Raw genomic sequence first — 27,998 nt, forward strand, 5'->3', positions numbered from 1 at the left:
TGAGGGTTTAATACATCTGTAAAACATCTGGCCAAACAAACAAAATGTGCTCTCTCAATAAATGACAATTCCTGGGCAGCCCAGGTGGCTCAGTGGTTTAGTGCTGCCTTCAGCTTGCGATGTGATCCTGGAGACCTGGGATCGAGTCCCGTGTTGGGGTCCCTGCATGGAGCCTGCTTCTCCCTCTGCCTGTGTCTCTGCCCCTCTCTCTTTCTGTCATGAATAAATAAATAAATAATCTTTTAAAAAATGACAATTCCTGAAATGATTAATTAGGAACACGAGAAGGAGACAGGAGAGCACGCGTTGGGGCCACCTCAAAATCCCAGGGTGGAGACCCTCCAAGCAGACATTAAGCCTGTAGGGATGTTTCCCAAATATGTTAAAATCCATGTTGAAGGCAGTGCAGGGCTTCAGAGGAGATGAAAACAGAAGGGAGGGATGGGCCCCTTCTGAGCATCCCCTTAGCATCCCAGCACACTCAGTTCTCTGCAAGTTACTTTGTGATTTTAGCAAGTTACTTAATTTTCTCACTTGTAAAATGGGCTTGTTGTGAGGAATACATAAGTAAACTCACGTCAAGTGCTGAAAACAGCATCTGGTACACCGTAAGCCATCTAAACATGTAGCTAGCTTTATTATTCTATAAATGATCCCGCGCTCCTCTGAAGAACCCGGTGAGGAGTGACACCTTCCTGGGGTCCACTGTATATATTTCCAAGCTCCTCAACTCGTTCTGAGGGGCAGAAAGAGCAAGTCCTATTTAGCCTCTTTTGGCAGAGAAGACAGTGGAGGCCCAGAGAAGGAAATGCCCTGTCTACCTCACTCACTGACACAAGACAGAGACAGAGCAGGGACTTGAATGCAGGCCTTTCACCTGCTAGCTTGGAACTCTGTTCACCATCCCAGCCCTTCACAGACTCCCCTACCCCTGCCTGTGTCACCAGGGAGCCTGTTGCGATGCAGACTCCCAGGCTGTCAGGGTTTGTATTTCTAACAAGCTCCTTGAGATTCTGGTAGGCTGGCTTTGATCATCTCTGCTTGACACCACATTAGTGGATGGAAGATAGGACAGGAGTTTGGAACCAAGTATGTCTCCCTGACTCTGGTCTATGAGACTTTTCCTATTTCATTCTCCTGCGATCTATCAATGAACCCCCGTGGAAAAGAAAAACAGTAACGCCCAACCCATGTGCCATAAAGTGTTCACTGAGAGTCCTCTGCCAAGTCAGGATGCTGATGCTGCGTCTTGTCTCTCCTTCCCAGAATGTCTGGGAATCCAAGTGTGTGTTATTAAAGGCTCTGAAAAGTCCTGCAGTAAACACACCTATGTATCTTGGTTTAAGCCAGTGCTTTCCAAATATATTTGACCATAAAGCCCTTTCTTCACAGAGGATCTCTTAGCATCTTGAGAGATAGAAGCATTGTGTAAAGCAAGTGGAGATATGCTGATCCAAGCGCAATATAAAACTAATGGCTGTCGAGTCAAGCATCACGGCCCTCCCCGGCCCTCTGGCTGAGCAGAGCTAAGCACTTACATGAGAGATGTCACCCACAGGGCAGCATCAGAAGGAGGACAACTGACAGAAATAGTGGGTCCCTGGAAGAATGCTTCTGGCCTATCAGCTCACTCCTTTTCCTCCCCCCAAAAGCATACACCCAAAATTATAGGTAGGGCATAGGGACAGCCAGCACCCCACAAGCCCAGTGAGGAAGCCACAAACTCTCAAGGAAGCCACAAACTCTCATGTTAAGGCAAAGTCCAACTCAGCCACTGTGTTTCAGTAGAGAATTCTCACTGGAATCCAGAGGGGAAATTTCATCAAAGACCCCCGTCCCTCATAAGAGAATTTCCTCCCTGGCACTAGCTAAGGTGTAGGAGGTACCATTAAATGCACAAGGATGTGACAGCAATATGTAGAGCCAACTAAGGCAGGCAGACAGCAAAATGAATGGAAACCCTTAATTTAAAGCTCCATCAGCTTTCCTTCGGGTTTCTTCCTTACCCCACATTTAAAAAGGTTAATCATCATCAAGTGGGGGCTGTTGCCCTGCTTCCTGCTCCTGACTCTTTCAGGGAAAATGTGTGGATCTGCAGGCCTGGGGAACTTCCAGAGGAAGAGGTGAGGAGAGAAGAGAAGGGGGCTACAGACTTCCCCACCTGGAGTTCTATCCACCCCGTTAGCAGATGGCAGGGCAAGTGCCACCATCCTAACAGCCTCTCACAAGCATCACTCAGTGTTTCTGGGCTGGGTAATATGGAATCAGGATCTATGTTCTGGTCCTGACTTCCATCAGTCAACACATCCTCGTGAGCATGAAGTGCTGGGGGATGCCAGGAAAGGGCACAGTTGGGAAGAGCTGGGATGAGGACAATGCCCATAAAGGCCTTTCTGAGTGACAGGGGGGTCGGTGGGGGAACCCCTAAGCTTTAACTCCAGCTCACAGCCGATCCTTCCCTGCTTCCTTTCTGTCACTCAGAACATACAATTAACAGTTCACTCTGTGCCAGCACCATGCCAAATGTTTTATATCTATTAGCTATGTATTGCTCATAACAAGCCCATCGCTCCCATTTGTCAGATCAGGAAGCCGAGGTCAGCGAGGATGAGTAAGTTGCCCAGGGACGCCCTGCTGACTTAGAATCACACTTTCTGATTTTTGCCAAGCCCCATGCATTTCCAGTTCCCGAGTGCCTGGCACAGTGTTGAAGACTCAGAGCTCAGGATGCAGGACATAGTCTCAGAGTCACTATTGGGCCAGTCCCATACAGCATCCTTAGAAACCATCTTACCCTTGCCTGCCTAGCTCCTGGTACACACATGTTTATCAATCTTTTATGCACGTAATGCAAATGGACGCTTAATAATTTAGCAGAGTTAACAGTGCTGAAATATTAACAGGCTTTTCTCTTTTAATTAGCTGTGCAGAGAATGGCAGCCAGGGTCTGCTCTTATGGGCAGGCACCTGGCCCGTTCCACCTGGGCATCCTTCTGCCAGGGATGATGCTACACACCTCTCCAACAAACCATGGGCCATCAGACGTGGACCTCTTGGGAAGATTAACCCTTCTGTGCTCTCTGCAGTAAGGCTTTTCCCTGCCTCCCCATTATCCCTGGCTCTCTGTGGAACTAGATAACACCTGTCCTCTGTTTACTACCCAGGATGGATCAGGTGACTTCTCTAAGTCTAAGGGAGGCTCCAATTCAGGGCTGGGAAAACAAGTCTGAAATAGTCTCTCCCATCCCATCCCATCTCCTCCAGTCTCACCTTAATCCTGGTTATCTTGAGAGGTACCTGGTGGCTTAGTTGGTTGAGCATATGACCATTGGTTTGGGCTCAGGTCATGATCTCAGGGTCACAGGATTAAACCCCAGTGCCAGGCTCCTCACTCAGCAGGGAGTCTGCTTGGGATTCCCTCTCTCCCTCTGCCCCTCCCTGCACTCACATGCACACTCCCTCTCTCTCAAATAAATAAATAATTTTTTTTTTTTAATGCTGCTCATCTTGAGGGGAAGCACCATCACACTCTGCCCTGTACACCTCTGGTCATTCTCTTGGGTCATTAGACTTCCATGCAAGCTGAGTCCCTCTCCATCCTCTCTCTCACTCCCAGCCTCCCAGCCCTTCAGAGGACACACACAATTGCCTGTTTATTTGCCACTGATTCATCGATTTGGTCTGCACAGTTCCTAAGCACCTACTGTGTGCAGCGTCCTGCCCTTGGTGCCAAATGCAGAGCCTAGCAAGGTACAGCCATCCCCAGTGAAGAACCTCTGTCCTCACTTTGCTGCAGATCCCACTAGAGATTGCTCTCCACCCCAGGGTCTTTTTTTTTTTTTTTCTCTCATCAATACCAAACTCCTATTCGGCCAACCTCGTCTTTGGCCACAAAAATCTTCTCTTCCCAACCCAAGTGTATAGGGTCTGTGACCTCAAATTACAAGGGCTATCACTGAATGTGAGACCAGCCATAGCAGAAAGGCCCAGCACACACAGGCTGCCACCCTATCACCACAACTAAGGACAAAAAGCTCTGCTTCTGTGGTCAGAGGCAGGGCCTGCTACTGCTCATAGAGCCCGATACCACTTGCAGGAGCTGATACTGTTTGCAGGGCCTAGCTCTGTTTGCAGAGCCTGATGCTTTTGGCAGAGCCTGGCCCTCTTGACAAATTTCCTCTGCCCAAAGTGGTGGCCAGTCTATCCGTGCCCCGATCCCAGGGAATGTCTGGCACCCTTGCACCCACATCCTGGCCTCATCAGAAGGCACACAGGTATTGAGAGTGCCACATGATATTCCTAGATGCTTTGTTGTCTGTGGATCAACAGAAGTCTAATGGGCACCCTACTTGTGGAACTCTGGGATGTCTAGACAGGCCACCGGGAGGGACTCCTACATGGGGACTCTGAGGTGCACTGGGGAAAGCTGTAAGAAACTTTCTTCCTGAGTCTCAGAAGACCAGGATCAAAGCTCTCAACAGTGAGGGGCCCTCGGACAGCTCTAACCAGTGTAGGTGGGACACTCAGGGAAGACAGGGGGAAGGCACATGCCCTAAATTGGGCACTGCTTGATCTGAGGCTATAAACATAAGCCTGAGGGGCTGCCCAGATGGCGTGGTATGCGGGGCAGGAGGCAGGAATCTACCTCTCATCTCCTTACTATCAGACATGTTATTCAGTCTCCTGAGGTCTCAGTTTCCTCAATCTGCAAATGGAGAAAATACATCTCAGACAGTCGTGGAAGTAACTTCTGGGTTGTGAGAATTAAAGGAGATAGCATGCACTGGGTACCTAACACAAGGACTAGTATCTCAGTAGATACTTAATAAATTCTAATCCATTTTCCATTTGATAATGTAGCCCAGGACCCTGTGGGAACCCATTCAAAGAACCTGCAAGAAGAAAATGTAACACCAGATGAGGAAGCCTACTTTGCGGGGAACGCCATGAGCCCAAATCTTGAAAGACCAGAACAGCAAGGTGGGCTACAGGAGGTAATTACAGGAAGGAAAGATCTCCCCCAAGAAAACATACAGGATGATGGCAGGATAAGAGGCTGCCACCCATCAGGGCAGAGAATGGCTTCTGGAACACGGCACCTGAGCCTGCCTGGCCCGGGGATGTGAGGTCTGCAGACATGGGGTCACTCATGTAAGTTTTCCTGCTTGGATCCCAGCTACCCAGCCCTTCCAAGCCCTGCCAGTCCTGGGGACCCCATCACTGCACTTCCCTTGGCCCTGCAAGCTGGCGGCAGCCCAGACACTAGATATGACCAAGCACCCTCAACACTTAAGCGTCACTATTGACCCAAACCTATGAGAAGAGCAGATGTGGCGTAGACATGGCTTGAACATGGGCACAGCTTATCCAGGCAGTTGCAGCAATGCTCTGTGGCCTGGGGCAAATCTTTTTTTTTTTTTTTTTAAGATTTTTATTTATTTATTCGTGAGAGACACACACACACACACACACAGAGAGAGAGAGAGAGAGGCAGAGACACAGGCAGAGGGAGAAGCAGGCTCCATGCAGGGAGCCTGACGTAGGACTCGATCCCGGGTCTCCAAGATCCGGCCCTGGGCTGAAGGTGATGCTAAACTGCTGAGCCACCCGGGCTGCCCTGGGGCAAATCTTTTAAATCTCTAGTCTATAACCTCAGTTTCCTGTCAAATGGGCATAACTGTAATCTCTATTGTGAGGGTTAAATACAATAGGAACTGAATCTGCTGAGCATAGCCTGTGCTTCCTAGTTAACACTCAAGAAGTAGAGTTAGAGCGCAGAATAAAACGTGCTAGGTCTAGGCCCCCCGACCCAGTAGAGCTTGGGCCAGGCCCAGGCCAGGGAATGGAAGGTGTCATAGCTTTGCTGAAGCAAAGAACCCCCAAGGCTCCACCAAACCCCTAAACCCAGTGGCTTCCTCCAAGCCCCTCAGAGCTGAGACCCAACCTAGAAGCACAGGGCACCAGCTGGGGCCTGGCACAAGCTGGCCATGGGAGCTCAGGGGAGGTGACAAGACCAGGGCACTGAATTTGGGCTTCAATGGGCATCTGGGGACCCTGGGCCCACAGAAAGAATGGCAGGTGGGTTGGAATCCTTTCTAATCAAACCTGCAAAAATTGGTTGGAGGCCTCACCCCACCACTTACCGTGACTAAACTCCCATTTTGCCATATAAAACAAAGGCCAAAATACTGTACCCCCAGGGCCTAAGCGAGATGACTATCAGAAGGCTCCATGTAAACTGCCAAGTTCTGCCCAGGTCAGGTACCTGTTAGGCACTGAAAGGCCCAAACGTGGCTTCGTGAAGTGAAAATTGGAAGTTATGAAATAAGCCATTATGCACCTATTAAACCAGGGAAAATAAATTAGGATGATAAAATCCATTGTGGCTGGGCTGTGTGCAAAGCTGGCTCAAACTTTTTGTAGCACAACCCAGCAGCACAAAATGAGAACCATAAAACTGTTCCTATCCTATGACCTATTAGGCAATCTTACTTTGGGGAATAGGCCCCAAGGAAATAATGTAAAAGGAAAAAGTAATTCACATAAGGATATTCACAGCAGAGCTATTTAGGAGAAGGGGGAGCTGGCACCTGCCCAAATGCTCCACGACGGAGAAACCGAGAAACAGTGACCAAACTCCCACACATCGATGCAGGGGGTGCCCTGCAGCCATTAAAGTGACAGGGCTGAGGGCTCAGTCAATACCAAGAGACGTGTGTGGGAGATAAAGTCAGCCGACAGAGCAGAACAGACGACTGTTTACCGCTATGTAAAAATGTATTGACAGGTATGGGCAGGGAATTCAGAATGAACGGTTAATGTTTGATGGTCATCGGGTTCCTTCTTTTTTTCCTACGAGGTTGTTTAAGTGGGTAATAATAACAATACCACCCTGAAAGCAAAATCAATCCTGCGGCTTGAGAGCAGGTGCAGCCTTGGACCCCAGGCCGGAAGAGCAGGGGAGGGAAGGACAGTGTTCCTGCTGAGCCCACCACTGGGCAACCCTCCGATGCTCCCACCCCCAGGCCACAGTGGGTTTCGGGGCCTTATCCACCCAACTGTGGGGTGAAATTATGGGTGCCATGACCTAACTGCTTGAGACATCTCAAAGCTACCTTTCCACAGCTCTCCCAGACCGGCCTTCACCCCACCCAGCTCAGGAGGCGGTAGGAGGATTAGCTCTGAGGTTTAAAAATCAGGGAGCAGAGCTATAAGGGCCTGATTCACTTTATGCCTCTCTCCACATCCAGTGACCTCAGGAGGACAGCACTTACTGCCTCCCAGCACCCCAAGGCCTTAGAGCCATTCCTTGCCCCCACCCTCATTAGAGAAAACACACTCTCCCCTGCTGTCACCTGGAAACAGTTCTCCATGACTTCTCTCCTTCTCCTACACCCCACACCCAATCCACCAGCAAGCCCTCCCAGCTTCCCTCAAAAGTGCTCCCCAATCCAGCCCCTGCGATACCACCCTTGTTTTAGCCACCACCATCTTCTGCCTAGATTTCTACAACAGCCTCCTGATAGGTCTACTCTGCTTCTTCCCTGGCCCAGCACAGTCTGTTCTCCACAAGAAGCCAGAAGGATCCCTTTACAACGCTATGTCATTTAAAAAAAAAATTATTTATTCATGAGAGATACACAGAGAGAGGCAGAAGGCAGAGACACAGGCAGAGGGAGAAGCAGGTTCTTTGCAGGGAGCCTGATGGGACTTGATCCTGGGACTTGATCCCAGGACTTCAGGATCATGCCCTGAGCCAAAGGCAGACTCTCAACTGCAGAGCCACCCAGGTGTCCCATTCAGGTCCTGCCCTTCCTCTATTCAAAACCCTCCCATCTCACGTGGAGTCAAAGCCAACTCTTTTTAAATAGGCTGCCACACCAGCTGTCATCTGCTCCCATCCCCACCTATGTTCTACTGCCCCCTGCACTGTGGTCACACTGCTCTCTCTCGTTCTTCAAGCAGGCCAAGCCCACTGCCTATCTCAGGGCCTTTGCACTTGCAGCTCCTACTGCCTGATGGCTCTTCCCCAAATTTCCAGAGCTTGCTCCCTTACTTCCTTCAGTTGTGTTTTGAGAGAGGCCCTCCCTGACCATCCTATTTAAGACAGCATGCCTGCCCCACTTCCACCACTTTCAATCCCTTCCCCTGCTTTGTGTGTTCTTCATAACACTCATCAACACCCTGCATATTAAACAGTCACTTGTTCATTCTTTTTCTGTGTCCTTGTCAAAAGACAAACACTCCTGGGAGGAAAAGCATGTTAAATCCCTGAAAAGGATGAACAATCTTTTTTTCTTTTTCCAAGAGTCAGTTCAGGAAGCATCAAGTTGGGGAACAGGTTTTCTTTAGCATTAGGTACATTTATAAATCAAGAAATGCAATACCTGCCCTCCTGTTAAGTATTCTCATTATTTTTTTTTTCCTCCATCACTGAAGGGTTTCACTCCTTTTTTGGCTAAAACTTTAGAAACCACATAAGTGGCATGCACCGTAGGATCTGATTATAATGCTGAGCTGCCGAACAACTTGTAAATGATTTGGAACCCAGTAGGTCGGGGGAGAAAAGTGAAGGACTTGGGGAGTGGGGAGGCCAATTGGACCAGAGTTCAATCACAGCCAGAGACAGAAAAGTCATTGCCATTAGGAAGCTCCTAGGGGCTGAGAAGGTTGTGGGGGGAGGGCTGCCTCTTACAAGGAAAATGAGGTCTGGGATAGGCAGTGGTGCAGTAAAGGGCTAGGTGCAAAACACATCTGTCTCCCAACCTACAGAGTGGCTCAGAGGGAACGTTTTGGCTATAAATTTCCCCAAGAGAGAAATGAGAGGAGGGTTGAAATTTTGCCCTACCTGGGCCACAGTCCCACTCTTGCTCCCTCTTTCCCCTAATGGTCTGTTGCATGTCTGTACACAGAACCTCACTGCCACTTCCCTGGTGGCAGCCTCTGCGACTCACTCAGGAGCTTCCCGAGCCAGGCCCAGGCACTGGTGTCAGTCCCGAAGCAGGATGGCCTCTGAACAGCCCCAGTCACTTACTCCCCCTGTGCCAGGCACCAGGCTAAGAATGGCTTTTCATGTGCCCCACCTCCTCTTCACCACAGTCCCCTCAGGAAGGTGCTGTGAGTGCCCCTCTTGTGCACAGGGTGGCTTGGCAGGAGGCACAGAGCTTAACCTGCCCGAGATCACACAGCCCAGGGCGCCTGGGTGGCTCAATGGTTGAGCGTCTGCCTTTGGCTCAGGGTGTGATCCCAGGGTCCTGGATCGAGTCCTGCATTAGGCTTCCCACAGGGAGCCTGCTTCTCCCTCTGCCTGTGTCTCTGCCTCTGTGTCTCTCACGAATAAATAAATTAAATCTTAACAACAACAAAAAATCCATAGCCAGTGAGTGGCCGGGGCAGAACCTGAACCCAGATCCATTTCAGAAGCCTCTGCGCCCTCACACCACATACTCCCACCTGAGACAGATGATTATTCATCAACTTTGATATTATTTAGTTGCTGGCTTCTGAAATTAGACCTTGGTGTCATGGAGCCTGGCAAATCATGTGCAACAGCTGACCTCAGAGCTGCTAGTCACTGACACCTGGGTGTGCAGAATGTCTCTAGTTACTCCCCTCCCTGCGGGCACCGCCACAAGAAAGGAGGAAACAGTGGAGGGGGTGGGTAGCCAGAGGACCACTTGGCTGACCCTTCCCAGAATCCTCTTCTCCCGTTGCCATGGCGTCACCTCTGCAGAGGCCTGCGCCCTGGCGGTGAGGGTGAGGTGGGGCCAAAGGAAGCTACCTGGGAAAAAAGAAAAAAGCAGAGCTAGCCTTTGGAGTCCCTCTGGAAAACGGGGCCGCAGAGGCGTCAGCCCTGAGAACTTCAGTCACCAGGGCCACCCTCGGGTGGAAGGGGGAAGAGATTCTCAGGAGGAAGGGAGAAGGACCAAGCAGAGGTGGGAGAAGGAGGTGACAGAGGGTTCTGGAAGGGTGGGGAAACCGAGGCACCCCAAGGAAGCCTAGATCCTGCAAGGCCTGGATACCTGAGGGCACGAGCCCCACGCCCAGCAAACAGTAGGTCCTTAATGAATGTCAGTCAGAGCTGTCATTATTCTGAGTGCTCAAAAGAGACTTCCTGGGTAGGAGAGCAGCGAGCCTGAGCACTGAGCAGGGCGCCAAGAAGATGCGTTCGGGGGCTCCTGCGCTGAGGGGCTCTCCCCACGCACCGCAGCTTTTCCCAAGTGTCAGTGCCCCTCGGAGCCTGAGCAGCTCTGTGCCCGCCAGGCTGGCCGGGGCGGGCTTCAGGGGAAGAATAGGCCCTCCTGCCCCTCAGCCCAGCTGGGGCCACCGTCCATGGGCCCAGCCCAGCCCCCACCCTGGCGCGGGCACAGCGGGTGAGCGCACGCCTGGCACAGGCCCCAGTGCCCGAGAGAGAGGCTCCGAGCCGGCAGCTTTGTATTTTGTGAAAACCAAATCCACAACTGAGCTCTCCAGCCAAGCCGGGCCTGCTGGGAAGGCTGGCGGGCCTCTCTTCCCGTCCCCCTGCTGGGGCCCACCCTCCCCTCCTCAGCCCCCACCCAGGAACCACGGGGAGCGCCAGCTGCCACCCCGGCTGGCATGGGGGGCTGAGGGGGACGGGCCTGGGCCCAGCTCTGGCGAGCCAGGGTTCACCTCCCCCCCACCCCTACCCCTTTCCTGCCTAGAATAAATTGGAATACAAATCAGAGGGAAACGCTTTCCTCTGTTTGAACAAATTGCTATGGATTCCTCCTGTCTCAGGTCAGGGCTCGCAATGGGGGATATTTTCACTCGCCGACTGCTAATAGACTCAGGAGAAGCTGCTGGATCGATGGAGGCCGGGGAAAATTAGCCAGGAGCTCCAGGCCAGCCTCGGCCTGCCCCTGGCCCCCACTGCAGGTCTCCTAGAAGTGGGGGGGAGGGGCAGCCGTAACCCAGGCTGGACGAAGCACCGGGCTGCTGGCTGCTGCCGGCCCACAGTGTGTCCCTGCCCCGTGCCTGGGAAGCAAGGGCTGCCTGGAGGGGCAGTGGGATAGAGGTGGACCCAGGGAAGGTCCCCCAAATGCACACACTTGGCTCCCTGCACGTACGTGCACGTTCTCAGATGCATCACCATGCATTCCCACACCTTCAGGACATGTACACCCTCGAATATTTACTGGCACATAAACAAACACAAATGAAGTACATATGCCCAGGATAGAGAGCGGGCGCAGGGGGATGTATTTCAGCTCCTATCGAGGTACCCAGTGGGAGCAGTTTACCTCATGCCAATGGTCCTCCGCATACACACTGAGCACCAGCAGCCAGAGCTCCCCACCCAATCACCTCCTTTGGCCTCTCAGTCTAGCTCTCTAGAGCCACTCCTTACACCTGTCCCAACTCCAAAAGAATGAGGGAGAAGAGACTGGGAGGGATGCAGCCCAGCCCTGCCCCCGATAGCCTCGCAGCCCCCAACTCCTTCAGCTCCCGAGAAAGTGAAGGAGTGAGCCTGACGGGGGTGTTGATGCTTCAGGCATGTCAGGGCATCCCTCAGTACTGAACCCCCCTGGCATTGCCTGAGGCCGCAGTGGCAGTGGCAGTGCCAGTGCCAGGGGCCATGGCTGTATGGGGGAGCCAGCGGAGGCCAGAGGGGAGGAGAGAGCTCACTGCAGCCTCTGAATGCCCTGGAAGGAGGTGGGAAGGCTGGATCACCAGAAAGCCACTCATGTCTCCTGCAGGCTGCCGTAGCCTACACGAAGCCACACACAGATGCAGGCAGGCACGCGTGTGCGTGCGCGCACACACACACACACACACACACACACACTCCCCTCAGTAAATTAGAGCCCAGATCTGGTTTGGGAGATGTAAGAGAGAAGGGTGTGACTCTTGCCTCTGGCCACTGGTTTCTGCCTCTAAAACTGAGCAGGTAGGGACAGGTGAGCTCTTAGCCCATTATCTTTCAGATTCCATGATTCCAAGCTGGGCTCCCGATTTGCCCGGTGGCTAAGGACTTCTCTCGCCCCTCCTCAGCCTCAGGTTTCTCTTCTGAGGAATGATTAGATTTGCCCTAAGATCCCTCCCTTGTTCTGATTCCACAAGCCTGTAATTCTAGATTGTCTCTTTGTCTCGCTCTCTGCTGTATCCTCAGCTCCTAGAACAGTGTCTGGCACATAGGAGGGGTACTCAATAAATATTTGATTAATTAATTAATTAATCTCAGTCAGATAACGATCTGGCACAAAAATTCACAATAGGATGGAGGTGCTCTGATCTGGATCCATAAGGCCCAGGGATATTCAGGGGTGTGGGCGAGCCTCTCATCACCCGTGGGAGGACGTGGGTTCCTGGAGCAGAAAGTGACGGAATGCAATCAACTTTATTACCCATATGGAAACCTGCCTGCGGAGAGGTAGTCTGAGCCGGTCCCCACCTCTTTCTTGGTTTTGAATTCACCAGGTGGGGAGCTAAAGATCATGCCTCTCCTGGCAACGCCTCAAAGACCTGTAAACTCGGAGTTTGCCCTCAGTGATCCCCTAACCCTGCGTTCGTTCCCCAAGTGTGAGGCCCCCTCCATCCCTCTGGGAGAGCCTGGATTCTATTGGGAGGATCTTGGGGAAATTGACTTGCTGGGGTTCTGGTCACAGAATCCAAGGAAGTAAATGAGCAGCTCACGGGTCTGATGGCCGCAGGGGAGAGTTTTCAGCCTGGAGTCAGAGCTTATACGTGCATCCAGAAGACAAGACCTAAGAACAAAGAGCTCAGCCAAACAGGCTGGATCTGAAAAAGCAAGACGGATGGCTTAGGCAGGATGTAGTACAAGCTGTCAGCGCCTGCCCCCTCCCCCGCCCCGCCCCGCCCCACACTCTCCTCTAACCATTTGATTGCACACTGGCCAGAACCTGCTTTTCTCTGCCTGAGGCTGTCTCCGGCCACTAGGGCTTACACTTCATGTGTACCGGGCTAGCTATACGTACCAGAAAATTAATAGCCTTCGGAGCAGCCCCCAACCAAGGACAGATAGCAGCTGATGTACACATGCCCCAGCTCCCTCACCATGGCAGGAGTGACCCAGAGGTCCCCAGTGGGACACGGTGGTGACTGGCTTGACAATACACCTTTCCTCAGTTCTCTTTGCTTCCCTGTCTTAGGTCCCCATTTCCGTACCAGAGTTCCCCAGGCTCATCTACCAAATAAACTATCTCACTCAGCTTCTTATCTCAGGCTCTGCTCCAGGGGAACCCAAAGACCATGAGTCCAAGCCAATTCTGGTCCTCATGATGTCCACTATTAAATCTCTCACATGGGGGGATCCCTGGGTGGCTCGGCGGTTTGGCGCCTGCCTTTGGCCCAGGGCACGATCCTGGAGTCCCAGGATCGAGCCCCGTGTCGGGCTCCCGGCATGGAACCTGCTTCTCCCTCCTCCTGTGTCTCTGCCTCTCTCTGTCTATCATAAATAAATAAATAAATCTTAAAAAAAAAAAAAATCTCTCACATGGCCACGACCCAGAGCCCACATAATGCTTAACAATCACACCTACAAACATCACATAACCAACCATGCTCCCCAACCTGGACCCATGACTTCCTTGGAAACTTCCTTGCCCGAGCATCAACATTTCAACATCCAACTCATCTGATCAAATAACCTGGGCACTGGCAAAAGGCCTAAGGGCTTCCAAGTATTCCCAGAGCAACCTTCTGGTAACAGTGTCTGTGTTTCTGCTGGCTACCTTTTTAATAACTCTAAGGAGGGACTCAGGCAGTACGATGGAGATGTTGGATGTGGTGCGGATTGGCAGCAACCTCCAGCTGCCAAGCCAGCTGCCTCCTCCACCCACACCAGGGGCCTCCTTGAGATTTCCACTAAGGGCTTCTTTTTTGTTGTTGTTTTAAAGACTTTTATTTATTCATGAGACACACAGAGAGAGAGGCAGAGACATAAAAGTAGGCTCCCTGTGGAGAGCCTAATGCGGGACTCAATCCCCAGACCCCGGATCATGCCCTGAGCCAAAGGCAGATGCTCAACCGCTGAGCCACCCAGGCGTCCCTCCGCTAAGGGCTTCTAATATCTAAGCTGGAGTTCTAAACCCAGAGTGAGCCCCAGATCCTATAGTTCAGATGCAATGAGGCCTGGGAATAAGAAATAGGGTTCAGAGGGGTGAGGGGAGAATTATAAGGGTGTGGGCATAAAGAGCTTATAAATGCCATGCAGACGTGTCCTGGCTTCTCCTGAACCTATAAGGAGATACTGGAGAATGAGCAAGATCTAGCTATAGAGTCCCTGGGCGTGGTTTTTAACTTTAGCCTTGGCACCTAACTGCTGTGTGATCTTGACAAGCCACTTACCTTCACTGGTCTCAGTTTCTTCCTACAATGAATCTCACGGCTCTGCTTCTGGATCACTCAAGGCCACTGGCTGGCAGCTGAGCTCACTCCTTGCCACACCCTCTGGCCCCATCTCATGGCCTTCCCTCTGTCTACCCTATGGCCTTATTCCAGAATGGAGAGTAGAGCCCAGGCCTTGCCACCTCCAGCTTGCCTTGTGGGCTTTATGTATTTTACTGGGAGTTAAACTGACCTCCCCAAGGTCTCCCTGCATTTCACTGAAACCCCAGAACCAAACACAGATGAGGCCACCGGAACTCAGCTCCCTACCTCTATCTTCCTGATGTCCTTCTCAGAGTTTCTTAAGAATTACACAGAGAATCTCAGGGCCAAAGAGATGTTCAAGTGTAGCTCAGGGGCCTCAGCTCCTCAGTCTTTCTGATAAATTATGTTATGGCAAGTTGAAATAAGGTCAGACAAGGAGAAGTTCCCAGAAACAAAGACCAGAGACACTGAGCAAACACCAGGGCAGTAGCCTGGTCTCCAGTGGGCATGGGCCTGACAGGGAGAAAGGGAAGCTAAATCATCACTTCTGCAGTACTCTCTGGTCCCTGGCTTCCAGTGTGAACCTTCCGTTTCTGGTCTAAAAAATCAAGAGGGTTGGGACACCTGGGTGGCTCAGTGGGTGAGCGTCTGCATCTGCCTTTGGCTCAGGGCGTGATCCCGGGGTCCTGGGATCGAGTCCCACATTGGACTCCCCATGGGGAGCCTGCTTCTCCCTCTGCCTGTGTCTCTGCCTCTCTTTGTGTCTCTCATGAATAAATAAATAAAATCTTTTTTAAAAATATATCAGGAGGATCCACAGAGCTCTCCCGTGCCTATGACTCAAGGAGCCACCAGCTAGTGGAAAGAGGTACCAACCCGCAGAAATGAACAACGTTGGGCAAATGAGAGTGGGGTGGGAGGAGGGAATGAGAGTGCTGGCCAATGGGAAGCAGAACCCCTCATGAACATCTGCGGGACCCCAAACCAGTCTCTTCCTGTGCTTCTCTGTCTTCCCTGAGGTTCCTTCTGGGCATCCACAATGCAGCCAGAGCCTCCCACCCCACCTGAGCTAGACTGGCAGGGAGAGCTGAGAGCAGCCTTCACGTCCATTTAAATCCTTTCTCATTTCAAGAAATGCCAACTGGCCCTGAGGTGGGGATTTGTGGTAAAGACTACTCATTATCTACCCTATATGCATTCTCCCCTTCTAACCGAACCTGATGTTTTCTTAGGTTGAGAATGTGCCCATCTCAAAGATTACACTTCTCAGCCTCCCTTACAGCTAAGAACAGCCAATGAGATGTAAGCAGAAGTCATTGGGAGGGGACTTCTGGAAAAGTTCTTTAACAGAAGCTGACTCTGCTGGTAGGTCCATCCTTTTAAATGTTCTTCCCTTTCTCCTGCCTGGAATATGTCATGATGGCTGGGCCCCAGGAGCCCTTTGGCAACTTTGAGGCAAAAAGGCTCCATGGCTGGAGCTCTTTAAAAAATAAATTTATATGCTGATGCCTGCTTCTCACTCCCGGACATTCTGATTTAATTAGCATGAGGTATGACATAGGCATTGGGATTTTTAAACACTTGCGAGGTAATTCTAACAGGCTGCAGAGTTTGGTGAGAAGCACCATTGTAAGAAAGAGAACAGAGCAATAAGACAAAGGAGCCTGGATTTCTAGTGACATAGCAGTCATGGAGAGCCTACCTCTTGACTTAAGGTCAGCTTTAATTTGTTGGAGGCTCTGTAGCTGGATCTTTGTTTCTGGCAACAAAATGAGATGTGTATCTGTTATAGGACAGAGGGTCCTCAGGTTGCTCCTATCAGCCAACCCATCCCGCACAACACAGGCTGGGGTACAAAAAATGATCAGATACCACCCTCGGGAACCTCACATGTGGGGCAGGAGGCAGACTCCAGACTTGGCTTTAGGCGGGCTTGAGATCAAATCATTACTCCACCACCTGCTAATGGCACAGTCTTGGGCAAATCACTCAAGCTTCTCTATCTGGAAAATGAAGGCTTTGGAAGAGACTTCATTCTCCCATTTCACGGTGAGCTCCTTGGTGGCAGGTGCCCTTCACCTCTGCAGCCACAGCACCCAACACCTTTCCAGACACTTAGCAGATGCTCATTAAATATTTGCTTGGTTTACCCTGAATTGCTGTGACGCGGTCCAGCTCTGAAATTTTCATTTTCTCTAAACCAAAAAAGAGAAAAGAATAAACAAAAGGGCAACATTTCAAAATGGTAACAGAATTTACCTACTGAAAATCAATGAAAACAGTTTCTGGGCAGTGTCTTTCAGGCTCTCTAGGTTCAGGACTGGAAAGCCCCTGGTTGGAAGCAGAAGGAGGGGTCGGTCTCCTGCACCGTGACCTGGACTTGCCAGTTAGAACTGTTAAACTAGAATGCTTCCCTGCTCATCATTTACAAAATAATAAGCGTGGGGTGTTCCATTGTTTTGTTTTGTTTTTTTTTTTATTTAAAGACCCCAGGGTCCAGATGAGCTTGGCTGAAACAAAGCTTGTGCTGTGACCTGGAAAGCCCAGAAATGCCCTCAGAAAGCCCCAGGGAAGAAGACATCTGTTTGGGCCTGACTCACTCGGATGCACAGTCTACACCAGCTGTGCCCAAGAATCAAATGGAGAGCTCTTTACAGCCACAGCTGCCTTGATGCCACCTGCAGAGTTTCTGATTTGGGAGGTCTGGGGGTGGAGCCAGGCATCTGCCATTGGAAAAGCTCTCCAGGTGGTTCTGACTTGCCCTGGGGTTGAGAACCACTTCTCTACACAGCTTCCAACCCTCCAGATAATCAAAGTCTATTTCAGCGGAGTTTCTGGGACTGGAAAGGAACCAACAAGAGCCTGGGGTAGAACCTCCAAGGCAGGCCAAGCAGCGCCCTCCCGCCTGCTCAAGTCATTCCCCACGACCCACCCCTGCAGCCCCACTCGCCACAGGCAGAAGGCTGGGGAGCAGGAGCTGCTGTTGGGGCCCTCCCTGGCCTGCCATGTTTCTCAAAAGCGCAGCCTGCACCTCCTGCTTCCACACGCCACCCACTCCCGGGGCTCCCTACCATCTGCCTGCCACCCCCTCTGCTCTCATGAACAGAGTCCCCAGAGTTCGCCTGAGAGTTTACAAAGCATTATCACTGTCGGGCTTCTCTGTAATCCTAAGAGCTGGACATGCCTAAGCCAGCCTTCCAGATAGGGAAACTGAGTTCCAGACGTGAGGCTCCTGGGCCAGAGCCCCTCACAGGCAGCAAGCCACCCACTTGGCCCTCCAAGCCAAGTCTGCCATTTGAGTCCATCGTCTTTCCTGTGTGTCCTTGGTATTCAAAGAGTGACGCAGACCAGCAACACGGCAGCACCCAGGAGTTTGTGAGAAATGCCAACCCCCCAGCCCGGACGGCGCTTGCTCTGTCTCCTTCACCTCAGATGGCCTTTCCTGCCACAAACTCTGTCCCTTCTCCTGGCTTTCCGGGCCCTGTCCGCCCTTGGGCCTCCTCCTACCTCCCTGATGCCAGCTACTCTGTCTCTTCTCACCGTCCCCCACCCAGGGTGCTGGTCTCAGCCCAGTGCCCCTCTCTCGACTCTCTCTTCCCTGGCAGTTTAAGTCAATGCATGATTCAACCCCCATCATTCTATGCACATAAATCCAGATGTGCAAATCTGCCCTTCAGAATCCTCCCTCTTCTGAGCATGAACGCTTATGTCCAGTTACCCCCGCCTACACCTCTCCCAGACCTCCCACACCGGAATCCCATGAAGTTCAAAACTGCATTGGCACTGTCGTTAAAGTAAAATGATTTATTGAGGTTTTGCGGAGGGCCGAGCACAGTGCTCAGGGCTTCCCAGGCACTGTCTCACTGCACGCTTATCACAAACCCGAGCAGTGGCTTCGACTATCTCTGTCCGAGAAGCAGAAAAGCCATGTCTTAGAAAGCTGAAGGAATTTCTCAGACTCTCATGGCTGGTGCAGGGCAGAGCTGGGGTTCAGATCTGGCTTCCTACCCAGAAATCTCAGCTCTTAACTACATCACTCCATTGCCCAGAACCCGTCTGACTTCCACGGGCTTTGCTCACTGCTGTTGCGTGCCAAACCTCAGAGCCATTCTCAGCCTTAACTCTTGCCTGCGCTCTTCCTGGAGCCCTTTTGGAACCTAATGATTGTACAGTCTCATTTCTTGCTTTTTCCAACCATCTCTAAGTGGGCCCCTTTCCCCACGCCCAATCCCCTGCAGTCTGTTCTCTACAAGGCAGCCAGAGGGATTCCATTAAAAAGGTATCAGTTCATATCCCTCTCCTGCTCAAAATCCTCCCATGGCTCCCCACATCTCTCAGAATACAAGCCCTACATAGCCCTCAAGACTGTGAACAACCTGGCCCCACTAACTCTTTAACCCCACATCCTACCCCCACCCCCACCCCCACCCCACCCCCATTGCTCACTCTGCTCCAGCCAAGCTGGGCACCTCCTTGTTGCTAAACGGGCCAGGCATGTTTCTACTGCAGAGCCTTTGCACTGGCTAATCTCTTGCCTGGACTATACTTCCCGCAGATATCCACCGGGCCTCCTCACTCCTCCCTGAGCATCTTCGGATCTCTCTTCAGGTGGCCTCTACACAAGGAGGCCTCCTAGCCACTGTATTTGAACTTGAACTACCACTCCTTGTTCCCTTGGCTCCTTTACCCCTTTTCATCGATCCCATCACCATATGATGCATTACATACTTATTCAGTGTTTATTGTTTGTTTACAGTCTGAATGCAAACTCTCAGAGAGTAAGAGCTTGTTTCTCTCACCAGATACCTCAAGCATTCCACACAGAGCCTTCCCTCACGTGTTTCTGGGATGACCGCAGTTCTTGTACCCACTCCCTCCAGTCCATCCTCACAGTCACCACCCTGGATCAAGTTCTCCGCATGACTTCCCTGGACAACTGCAGGACCTCCTGCCCAGCCTCCCTCCCCCTGACTATACCCTCTTTACAACACATAGCTGCACAGCAGCCTGAATATGGCTCACATCAGCCCCCTTCTCCACCCCAGACCTTCCTGAAAGCTTCTCCCATACCCAGGACTCCCGTCTCCTCCACCCAAGCACAGGCTCTGTAATTAGATCCGGGTTCGAGCCTGGCTCCGTCACTTGGACAAGCAGACTTCATTTTTCTGAACCCCCCATTTACTTTTTGGTAAAATGGGCTGACAATGACTCACTGGGGTGGCGGGGGGGGGGGGGGGGTGGCGTTGGTGAAGCAGTGAGGATTAAAGACAATATGCATTTGTGATCTCGGCCTAGGAAGGAAACATGAGCAACTGGTCTTATCATTCCTTTGCTGTTCCAACACAGAGCGCCCATTCCATTTCAGCCTCTGCTCCCACCCCGACTGAGTGACTCACTACTCTCCCCACGCACCAGGGTCTCTATCATCCACATGCCTTTGCTGCTAGGAGCTCTCTGCCTGTGACAGCCTTCTCACCCTTACTTCTGTTTGTCAAAAGCCAGTTCAAATGCCCCTTCACAAGGCCTTGCAAGCAACTTCTCACCCCTTTGAGTCCCCAGTCCTTTATCTGCCCTTGCCAAGGTCTTCAGGACCCACTTTGTACGTGACTCCCTTCCCCTTCTCTTTGAGGACAGAACCGCCACCTTTCCCACCCCCAAATCAGAAGGTCCCCTGGGATGGAGTCTCTCGGAGCCACCTCTTACCAGCTGGGTAACCTCGAACAGGTCACTTAAAATCTTGGAGCCTCCATTTCCTCTTCTCTTAAATGGGGACAAGAGGGCCTGCTGTGCTGATCTCTCTGAACTTTACGGGAAACAAAGGAAGCAGAGGCATAGAAACAGCGAGGAAGGCGAGGAAGGCGCACTGACACTTACAGGCCTGTAAGGGGTTGTTGTTATAACCAATGATTTTCCTTGAAAGATTCATTCCTCTCTGCACAGAAGGATGCCTGAAAGAATGAACCATCACCAAATGCATGGCGGGGTGTCAAGTGAGTGTTACTTTCTTCCTTATAATTTTACATATTCTCTGATTGTTATGTGTTACTCACTGGGGGAAAGAGAGATTTCGTTGTTTAAAAAATATTCCTCTGTGTTAAGCATTGCTCTTGCCTCCTGCATCAGCATTTACATTCAATAGGGCCCTTTAATACCTCATTCCTGCCTTGGGCAGACATGTGCCTGCAAAGTGGTCTTCTGAGCAGGGGAGAAAGATGAAGAACAGGAACCATACCCCAGATTCCCAAAGGCAGCTCTAAAGGGCAACTGTCCCTCCTCTGCACACAGCCTCACCTGGGCAGGAGCCCACAGAGCTGAGCCCCACCAAAAAGCTCTCCAGTGGCCTAGGGTGCAGGAAGTGTGGCTTTGGCCACATGCAAGTGCCACGGGACACTGGGGCGAGCATGTGGGAGGTGGAGTGGGGGCCCAGAGCTTCAGAAGGCCCTAGGGAGCCCCCATGGGCCCCAGGCTGAGGAATTGGACTCTCATCCCACCCAGAGGCTTGAGGCCCAGGGAGCCCTGGAAAGGCAATGTGGTGGCCAAGCCCTCCCCCTGCTGGCCACATCTGGAGTGGCAGTGCCAGCAGCAGAGGTCAGCGTCCCCAGGCAGCTACACACATTCCCTGCACCTGGGGCGGAGTCAGGCTCAAGGGTCCAGAGGCGGGTAGGGGGCGGGCCATGGCTCTGCCAGGACTGAGAGACCCAAGGTCCCATCTCCCAGGCCCCCTATCTCTGTGGGGGCATCTCCCCACCCAACATGGAGATGGGAGACAGGTGGGGGTGGGGGGAGGCAGAGTAGTCCACGGGGGAAGGATGGGGGAGAGGAGGAGGTGATAGAGAGGGATTCTCCACAATGCAGCCTGTCCCACTCCTCCGAAGCCCACCCATGTCTCCTGGGCAGCCGGGGCTGCTCCCGCTGCTGGGATTTCCACTCCCACCCCCAGATAATGATTTCCTGCATCATTCATTTGCAGGGCCCTGGCGGCTGTGATTAGCTCCCTCCATTCTCCCTCTGGAGCACCCCCCACAACACATTCTCGCCTGTTCCTCCCTGTTCTAGCAAAGCAGAGCTAATACCAGGCTCTAAAGGAGGCTTTGCCACCCGGCCTTGGGAACTCACAGCCAAACCTGGCCAATTACAAGTGGGCCCTTGGCGTGCCCCCAGCACACTCCCTCAAGGGTGCATTCCCAGCTAATAACAGTCTCTCTAATCACTCCATTGCCAGGGCCGCCACCCAGCCAGGAAACACAGATTCCCGCCTGCAGTGTAGGACAGGACATCATGCAGATCTTGACCCGAAGTGGGGCTCTCCAGCCTGCTGCTGGGCCTAGGGAGCTTTCAGGCTGTCTTAAGGGCCGACCTCAACTTCCATTGGGAAAGGTAGAAGGGGGTTGGGGAGATAGTGCCAGTCAGCGAGGCATACAAACCGGCCTGCTTTGTGGGCACAAGGCCCCGTCTTCCCCTCACGCAGTTTCTAAAACTGGGAAGAAAGAAGGAACCGAATTTTGAACCTTCTTGAGGACATTTAGAAAACCCTGAGCCTTCTGTGAGCCCTAGGGGACCAGAGTTATCTGATGCCATGCCTTCTCCAGGGGAATCTTTCATCATTTAAAAAAAGATTCCTCCGTGTTAAGCATTGCTCTTAAGGCACGTGGTAGAAACTCTAGTAAAAAATCCCAAGAGTGCCCACACCCAGATGATGGTACTGGGAGACACACTTCCTGAAATTCCTTCTCTGCACCCCTCAGAGGAGGGAAAAAACCTGACTTGGTGATAATTCTGTAAGCTATGTTGCTCTTGTCAAATTATTCAACATCTGTCTTCATGTTCCCACAAAAATTAGCATAGGATAGTAGTTTCTGATGACACCTTTGGTGAAATATTTTGACTTCCACCAGTAAGTTGCAAACAACCTGTCTTAAGGATAATGTCAATTCCTACTCCTGCATATTAAATAACCCAGGGGGTTGTTGTGTTTTTGTAAGGGAGAGGAATCCCACCGACCTGCCCTGGCTGGAAGTCCTGCAGCTACAGGAGGAGAGGAAGCCAGGGTGGAGGAGAGGGTGTTTTCTGATGAATCCACACGCAGGATACTCTTCCTCCATCACTTGGCTACTGCCTTTGCCCCAGAAGTAGGCCTCTGGGGCCAGCACCCCACCACCACCAGAAAACAATTACGGATCCACTACGGAGCACAATAAACTGGGCCAGGAGAATGGGAGGCAGGGAGGGAAGAGGGGATCGGCTCCAAAGGGACCATCTGGTCCAGTACTCGGCTGCTATAGCATCTGCGCCCCAAAGAAGAAGGGAAGCCACCTGGCCAGACTGAGAGCACCTCCCCAGCCCTACGGCAGACAGCAGTCCTCAGGGCCAGCAAGAGGATCCTCAGAGGGAAGCAGAGGATAGAGCTCTGGTTATCTGCCTCCTACCAGCCTCAACAGAGGCCCAGGGCCCAGGCTAGATCCTGCCGGCTTTGCCTCCACGTCCTGCTCTTCCTCCCCCTCCTGCTCTTCCTCCCCCTCCTCAACTGAGCTTCCACATTAATCTGCCCCTCCTTCACCACACAGGCCTGGGGCAGAGGAGAATGGGCTGGGGTTCCCGCCCCAGGACACACTGTTTTCTTTTGTGCCTGGGCTTTCAGTCTCTTCTCTCTTCTCCTCCCCAAATCCCCTCTGGCCGCCAACCTAGGACTCTGTGACTCACCCTAAGTAGAGACCCTCAGAGGGTGCCCCACCACCCTGCTGGAATACAACCTAGACAGACTCCTTGGGAGGGGGGGGGGGAATCGCAAAAAGCATTTCTTCAACCTCTCCCTGACCATGGCCCTTCATTTCTGCAGCAAATATTTGCCGAGCTTCTGTGTGCCCGGCACCATGTTGGATGCCAGGACATAAGGATGGACACAAGTGACCATCCCTCACTCCTACTCTTTCTCAAGCTGCTTTCCCTGCTTTGGGAGGAGAGGGAAACTGGGGGGTGGGGTGGAGGGGAGACCTATAGTCCTACAATAGTCCCCCCTTCTGCTGTCTCTGGCCAAAGCTAGCATCGCAGAGAACTCAGCAGCCTTTTGCCGTCCTCATACTAGATCTTCACACCTCTCTCCATCCGCCTCAGCGAAGATGAAGCCTCCCCACTCTGCAATTCCCCTGAGGCCCCAGCCTTCTCCGGAGCTGACGCCCCAAAGGCACTGTCACTCCAGAACCAGGGGGTTGGTCACCCAGCTCACCTTGATTTGTTCAAGTGTAGAGCAACAAAAAGGGAGACCCAAGCATGAGAGAGGAGAAACTATAGAAAACAGGGGGCAGAGAAGTCAATGGCCAAGTCCTGTCCCCAAGTCCTCTGAGATCAGGGTCTGTAGGCACCACGGTTCTTATCCACACCCCCACACCTCACCCTGCCCTCATTGCTGGGGTTTTCAGGCTAGGCTCGGGGGAGTGCCCTGACCATGGGCCCTGCGCAGCCCTGGAGAAGGCTGGAAATGCCGGGAGGCGATGGAGAAGAGGGATGGCCAGGAAACAGGTTAACCAGATCTCCCAAGGGCACTTGGTGGGAGGGGCAGGTAGAGGACAGCAGGGAATAGGGAGAGGTCTGGTCACTCTCAGAGCCCCTGGGGTGTGATGAGCAGGAGGCAAAGACCTCGGGGGACATCCCTCCTTAGGCTACCTCTTAAGGAGGCAGTGAAGCTGGGAGGAAACTTGGGAATAAAGAAGAGGATCCGAATCCCCCAGACCACCCAGTGTCTTCCTCTGTCCTGGGGAGGCATCTGGGGCGGGCTCAGTGGCCTCCCCCCACAACCCGCCCTCTCACAGTCCCCGCTGCCCTCCTCCTTCCCCTTCCCTCTTCTGGCCTCTGTAAAGGGCCAGGCAGTAAGAGACACACAAACTAATTAAGAAGCAGAGTTTGGCCAGATGCCTGGGCCAGCCTCCCCCGGGGAATTAAGCCCAAGCCAGCTAACTGTGCAGGGCGGGGAGCATGTCACCTCCCAGACGCCCCTCAGGACACCGGGCCTCTCCAAAGGCACAGCAAGACCAGCAGCCCCCAGAAGGGAGCATTTAGCATCCGCACCTGAGGCTGGCGGCCGTGTGCCCTGTACCATGTTGGGGGGCAGCTGGGTGGGAGGGGGGCACAATGCCTCTGTCTCCACGCCAACAGAACAGGTCAAACACTCCTCTGATCTAAACATGAATAATCGGGCCCTGGGTCCAGCCAAAAAGGGACAGGGACCTCTCCCCACCCCAACTACACACGATTACAAAGTGACCGACCCAGACCACCCTGCAGTCAGGAGAAGGCAAAGTAGGAGCCACTGGGCCGCAAGACTTTTTGTGCTGTAAGGTCAGGGCGCTGAAGCCTCCTAGAACTCGGAGGGAGGGCCCCGAGAGGAGGGAACTCGGGGTGATCCTAAACAGATGGTGCCTCCTGTCGGGACCTTTCCGGGGAACACCCTCTGGCGAGACAGAGAAGGGACAAGCAGCCAGTGTCCCCTCAGCGCCGGAGAACGAGGCGTGGGGCCGCAGGAGCAGAGCTGCGTGGCAGGAGGCAGAGTTGGACCCCGCAGCCCGCTGGGTGCGCGCCGCGTTTGCGTCTCCTGGGGACGGCGGCTGAGTGTGTCCGCGTGTGCGCTCAGCGGCGGGGAAGGTGGGGCTGGGGTTTCGGAGCCGGGAACCGCGGGCGCGAGGCACTGGCGCAGGCCAGACCCACAACGGATGCCGGGCTTCGGGGCGCGCGATCAGGGGCTGCTGCCATCCGCTCTGGCAGCCGAGGAGCGAGTACAAGCAGCCGCGGCGCCGCAGCGCGAGCGGGGTAGGGCGAGCCCGTCGCCGGGCCGCGGGGCCGCGGGGCCGCGCGCAACTCGGGATCGTGCCGCGCCCGCCTCTGCTCCGGGGGCCGAGCCAGGGCAGCGCGCGGCTTCCGCGCCCGGCGCTGCCCCGGGCCGGGGTCCGGGCTCTGTCGGGGTCTGCCGAGCCGCCGGGGGCTCTCAAGGGTCCCGGGGCAGCCCTGCCCGCTGGCAAGCTTCGAGGAGGTGGTACCCCCCCCTGGTACCTCCCCCTGGCATCCCCGGCTTCACGCCAGGCCTGCGACCCGCCTCCGTGCTCCGAAACAGCTGGCGCGAGCTCCCGGCGCCCTGGCGAGGGCGGGGACCCGGCACCGCTCCGGAGTCCGAGCCGGGGTCCGCACCGAACCGCGGCCGCGCGCACTTCGCGCCTCTTGCAAAGTTTCCGCGCGGCGCTACGGCGGCGTGGAGCGGGGCGCGGGCTCTTACCGTAGACTCCTTGTCCCCGGCAGTGGAGGGGCATCAGCGCCAGAAGTAGAAGGCAGGTCACCTCCATCTTCACGGCCGGTGCTTCATCCCCGCGAGGCGGCGCAGCCCGAGAGGTGGCGGGGGGCGCATCCGCCGGGGCCCCGCGATGCCCCCTGCGTCCCCCCTTCCCCCGGGAGGCGACGGAGGGGGCGGCGGCCGAGACCCGGAGACCGAGGCGGCGGCGGCGGCGGCGGCGGCGGCGGCGACCCGGGTTTCTCCTCCGGCGGGGCCGCTGCCCGCGTGGGGACGCAGGGGGCGCTGGCCCGGCCCCGGGTGCCTCGGCGCGCCCCGCGCAGCAGCCAGCGCCCCGGCGCGAGGAGCCCGGCCGCGGGTCCGCCCCGGGTCCCCAGGGCTGTGCGCGCCGGGCGCCGGGCGCCAGGGACCCCTCCGCGGCGGAGGGCGCGCCGCGATCCAGCAGGCCACCGACCACCGGCAAACTTGCCGTCTCCCCGCCGGGGACGCCCCTCGGTGCAGCGGGGCGGGAAGGCCCGGGCCACGCTCAGGTCAATCCGCCGTCTCCGGTCCTGCGGCAGGTGCCGGGGGCCCCGAAGCCCGACCCGAGGGGGCCGGGTTGGGCGCGCTCCCCGGGGCGGAGGAGCCCGGCCCCGGCCCCGGCCCTCCTGAGCGGGGAGCGGGGAGCGGGGAGCGGGGAGCGGGGAGCGGGGAGCGGGGAGCGGCGCCGGCTGGGCTCGCTCGAGGGCGAGAGCCCCGGGCCCCCGGGTCCGCGAAGTTAACCGAGCCACCGAGGGGCCCCGGGGAGCGATCGCGCCCCGGCAGCCCCGCGGGAATCCGGAGAGCAATTCCAGCCAACGGAGACCCCAGAAAGCGGGGAAACGAGGAAAGTTTGAGTCGTTTGAAAAATACTCGCGCTCTCGGCAAGGCCGGGGCTGCGGCGCGGGCGCCGCTCGCCGCCTCCGCCCGCCGTGCTGGGCTCCCGCCGTCTGGCCGCGGCCGCCGCGCTCCCGGCTCGCTGCTCTCCGGAGGGCCGGGCTGCGCCGCGCCCCAAGTTGGTCGTCCCCGCCCCCGCCCGGCGGCCTCGGCCGGCGGGGGCCCCCAGCGCCAGCGGGCGGGGCCGGGCCGGGCTCCGGGCGCGGCGGCCGCTGGGCTCGGGGCCGCGGGAGCGCTCGGCTCGCTCGGCAACTTGGGCTTCGCTGTGCTGCTTCCCCCTCGGAGCTTTTCATTCCGCGCTCCCCCGCCTCCCCCCGCCTCCCCCCTCCCCCCGCCTCCCGCCTCCCCCCGCCTCCCCCCCCCTCCTCCCTCCCTCCTCCCTCCTCCTCGCGTCTCCTCGTTCGGTCTCTCGCTCTCCCACCCTTTGTCGCTCGCTCTCCTGTTTGATTCCCCTCCAGTTAAAAAAAGGAGCCAATTAAAGGCAGCCCAGCTCGCCCGGCCCAGCCTCTGTCCAATTTCCTCGCCTCCCCCAGGACCAATTAGAGAAAACAAAACAGGGCTGGGGGAAGCGGACCGCCCGCTTCCTGCTCTCCGTCTCCCCGTCTCTCCCTCTTTCTTTCGGCCCCTCCCCCTCCTCTCCCTCTCTCCGCCGCCCCCCCCACCCCCGGCAGGAAAATGTCAGAAAGCAGAAATGGATCCATCTATCCCGAGGACAGTGGCGGAGGGACGTGGGCTTCGGCGCGGGCTCCGCAGCCGCGCGCTCGCCGCTCGCTCCCCGCCCGCCCTGCACGCCCAGACCGCGGCCGAGCCGGCGCACCGACTCCGGGACCCGCGGGGCCCGCACGGCCGCTCGCCCGGGACCGCAGCCTGCGGGCACCGCACACTTTGTGAATGTTTCGCACTTTCGGTGGTCGGAGCTAGAGCGGGGTCGGAGGGAAAGGCCACCGGGCGCGCGCCCTTGGGGGCCCTGCAGGCGCGGGAGCTGCGGGTCTGCAGGGCGGTCTGCGCGGCCCCGGAGTCCCCCCGCCCCCGGCCGAGCCCCCGGCCGAGCCCCCGGCCGAGCCCCCGCCCCCTTCCTGGCGGCCTCGGCCTCTCCCCGCGTAGGGCGTGGGGGCCACGGCCACCGCCGCTGCTGGGGCCGGGGCGGGGAGCGCGCGCTCCGAGCCTGCCCTTGCCTCGGCCCACAGGTTGCCAACAGGTTTGCCCGCAGGACCCGGCTGCCGGAGCCCCCCTGGGCCACCGCGTGCTCCCCGGCTCGCCCCGGCCTCGCCCCCATCCAGCCTCTCCGTAGGACCTCAGGCGCCCCCAAGCGCCCCAGGGGCGCACTCTCTTCCCGCAGCCCAGCCGCGGCCGGCTCCCGCTGCGGGGGCAGGCGCTCCGGGACTCCGCGACCTCGCCCCGGCCCCGGCCCCGGCCCCCGCCCCGGCCCCGGCCCCGGCCCCGGCCCCGGCCCTCGGAG

The 27,998-nt window shown here is 55.3% G+C and overlaps 1 protein-coding gene across 1 annotated transcript in view; it reads right to left on the reverse strand.

Moving 5' to 3' along the window:
• Positions 1-25,907, reverse strand: part of MDGA1 (MAM domain containing glycosylphosphatidylinositol anchor 1) — a 61,027-nt gene extending 35,120 nt beyond the window's left edge. Inside the window, exon 1 of the mRNA XM_025990849.2 lies at positions 25,613-25,907. Coding sequence (XP_025846634.1) covers positions 25,613-25,679 — 67 coding nt within the window. The 5' untranslated portion in view covers positions 25,680-25,907. The remainder of the gene's footprint in view (positions 1-25,612) is intronic.
• Positions 25,908-27,998: the final 2,091 nt, after the last annotated feature.

The sequence above is a fragment of the Vulpes vulpes genome, chromosome 1 (genome assembly GCF_048418805.1).
Source record: "Vulpes vulpes isolate BD-2025 chromosome 1, VulVul3, whole genome shotgun sequence".
NCBI lineage: Eukaryota > Metazoa > Chordata > Mammalia > Carnivora > Canidae > Vulpes > Vulpes vulpes.